Consider the following 3,148-nt stretch of genomic DNA (forward strand, 5'->3'; position numbering starts at 1 on the left):
GACATTAAATATATGATGATGCATCATGGTAGCATTCTGCAAATAGCTGATATATGGAAATACATGTATACGAAAAAGAACAGCTATGATTGCGTTAGCATAATATTGTGGCTGTTACAAAAATATAACCATCTTTAACAGCTTATTTTCAAGTTATTTTATTTGTTACACACATTTGATGTAAAACTTCAAAAATCCTTGCAGTTCATTAACTCACACACAGTATGATTGCTATGGGTGAAGGACAACTCTTTAGTATTCAATGACTCGCGCAGTATGATTGCCATTGGTAGAGGACAACTCTAGTATTCAATGACTAGCATAGTATGATTGCCATTGGTAGAGGACAACTCTAGTATTCACTGAGCCGCGCACAGTATGATTGCTATTGGTAGAGGACAACTCTAGTATTAAATGACTAGCACAGTATGATTGACATTGGTAGAGGACAACTCTAGTATTCACTGACTCACACGATAAGCTGATTGTCAGTGGTAAAGGACAACTATTGAAAGTTCCTGTTCATAAGGAACAAAACTTCAACTTCCTGGTTCACGTAAGATAAGGACGGTCGCTATTAGAAAAATATATATTGAATTGATACATCGTAGCAGCAAGCCGTGTTTGAACTTACGTACAAACTCTAAAAGTCACTTGTGTGAATATTTTGAAGCATGCTTCGCGTTTTAGGTAAACTCCATGTATTCTGACATGATGATGTACAATGATGTACATTAATAAGAAAGAAAATGTATTATCTGGATTTAACATACTAGGCGGAAATACTAATGTTTGGAAAATTAAAATTCTTTCAAATTGTACCATTTGGAAAATAATTGTTGAGGCAAATTTTGGAATTTTTCAAAACCTACAATAATTTAGAATTCTGCCTGGGCATCAAACAGTCTACTGTCTTTTGCTGGTGATCTCTTTCCTTTCGCACCAAAAGAACGGCAATGCCAATGCGTCTGAGAGCAGACAGTAGTGGAGGGTCAGCCAAATGAATAATCAGCGATCAATTCAAGTGTCCTTAATTGGGTCCCAACACCATTTACTGGCAGAAGGAGCAATTTGAAGTCAAATGTTTTTCCTAATAACACCAATGGGCTTTTCAGGAACCGTACCCCAGCCTGTTTTTGCTCGGCTAGGCTCTCTAGGTCACTTGGGTGTTGCTAATCTGGGTACTGTCTAGGTTATTATTGATAGTTTACACAAAGCTAACGCGCTATATGTCTGCATAAGACGTTAGATATAACTAATCTGACATGTCTTTGTAATGCAAAATAAACATCGTAATGGAACAGGGCTTAATTCTAATACATTTGTAAATGTTACATTTGAATTGTTACAACCTTTAGTAATAGGTTTTTATTCTACACTCAACACTCTATCACACTGGGGTTTATCACCACCCCTGCTTCACATTCCGCAATCAAAACCCCGTCATTTCACTCTTTATCACTCCTCATTACTTCTTTACCTACCTCTCCACGATCTCGCTCATCACTCCACTCCTTATCACTCCACTCCTCATTACTTCTTTACCTACCTCTCCACGATCTCGCTCATCACTCCACTCCTTATCACTCCACTCCTCATCGCTCCACTCCTCATCACTCCACTCCTCATCACATCACTCCTCATCGCTCCACTCCTCATCACTCCACTCCTCATCACTCCACTCCTCATCACTCCACTCCTCATCACTTCACTCCTTGTAACTCCACTCTTCATCACTTCACTCCTCATCGCTCCACTCCTCATCACTTCACTCCTTGTAACTCCACTCTTCATCACTTCACTCCTCATCGCTCCACTCCTCATTACTCCACTCCTCATCGCTCCAATCCTCATCACTCCAATCCTCATCACTCCACTCCTCATCATTCCACTCCTCATCAATCCACTCCTCATCACTCCACTCTTCATTACTCCACTCCTCATCACTTCACTCCTTGTAACTCCACTCCTCATCACTCCACTCTTCATCACTCCACTCCTCATCACTTCACTCCTTGCAACTCCACTCTTCATCACTTCACTCCTCATCGCACCACTCCTCATCACTTCACTCCTTAAAACTCCACTCTTCATCGCTTCATTCCTCATCGCTCCACTCCTCATCACTCCACTCTTCATTACTCCACTCCTCATCACTTCACTCCTTGTAACTCCACTCCTCATCGCTCCACTCCTCATCACTCCACTCCTCATCACTCCACTCCTCATCACTTCACTCCTTGTAACTCCACTCTTCATCACTTCACTCCTCATCGCTCCACTCCTCATCACTTCACTCCTTGTAACTCCACTCTTCATCACTTCACTCCTCATCGCTCCACTCCTCATTACTCCACTCCTCATCACTCCAATCCTCATCACTTCAATCCTCATCACTCCACTCCTCATCATTCCACTCCTCATCAATCCACTCCTCATCACTCCACTCTTCATTACTCCACTCCTCATCACTTCACTCCTTGTAACTCCACTCCTCATCACTCCACTCCTCATCACTCCACTCCTCATCACTCCACTCCTCATCGCTCCAATCCTCATCACTCCAATCCTCATCACTCCACTCCTCATCACATCACTCCTCATCGCTCCATTCCTCATCACTCCACTCCTCATCACTCCACTCCTCATCACTCCACTCTTCATCACTCCAGTCCTTATCAATCTACTTCTAATCACTCCCCAACTGTCACGCCGCTCCCCGTAACTTGATTTATTTTACTCAATGTTTTCAAAACATTTTCAAGCAGAATTTACTTCTATCATCACTACTGTTTAAAAGTCGTTATTTGTACTTTGTGAACGTCTCAAACATCTGTACATGATAAATTGTTTTATGCACCATTATACAGCATATCAAAGCTGCTTCGCGTTAGTTTTAGGTGGTTTATTACCAGTTTATTGTATATCTTATACAATAAACTGGTAATAAGAGTAACAATAATAATTCATTATATATTTGGTATATGCACCCCATCAAGTATGTTTATATTCAGCTGGATATATCAGATTATGATTTATATTCGTATAAGTTTATAGTCAGTTCACATATTATTTGAAAGACTGGCTGTGACATCAGAACTGCCCATGTTCGGATTCTTTGCAATGACTCAAAATAAAGAAAATACGA

General features: G+C 40.8%; 1 protein-coding gene across 1 annotated transcript; it reads right to left on the bottom strand.

Annotated features, from left to right (window-relative positions):
- Positions 1–1,545: 1,545 nt before the first annotated feature.
- On the bottom strand, positions 1,546–2,664 carry LOC137387749 (uncharacterized PPE family protein PPE62-like). The gene has a single exon (XM_068074254.1). It carries the CDS (start codon positions 2,662–2,664, stop codon positions 1,546–1,548), a length of 1,119 nt encoding a protein of 372 aa, XP_067930355.1.
- Between the last annotated feature and the right edge of the window lie 484 nt (positions 2,665–3,148).

The sequence above is a fragment of the Watersipora subatra genome, chromosome 1 (genome assembly GCF_963576615.1).
Source record: "Watersipora subatra chromosome 1, tzWatSuba1.1, whole genome shotgun sequence".
Classification (NCBI taxonomy): domain Eukaryota; kingdom Metazoa; phylum Bryozoa; class Gymnolaemata; order Cheilostomatida; family Watersiporidae; genus Watersipora; species Watersipora subatra.

Bases quoted from the DNA above. Each gene is read 5' to 3' on its own strand.
- LOC137387749 (XM_068074254.1), bottom strand. From the start codon at position 2,664: ATGAAGAGTGGAGTGATGAGGAGTGGAGTGATGAGGAGTGGAGTGATG.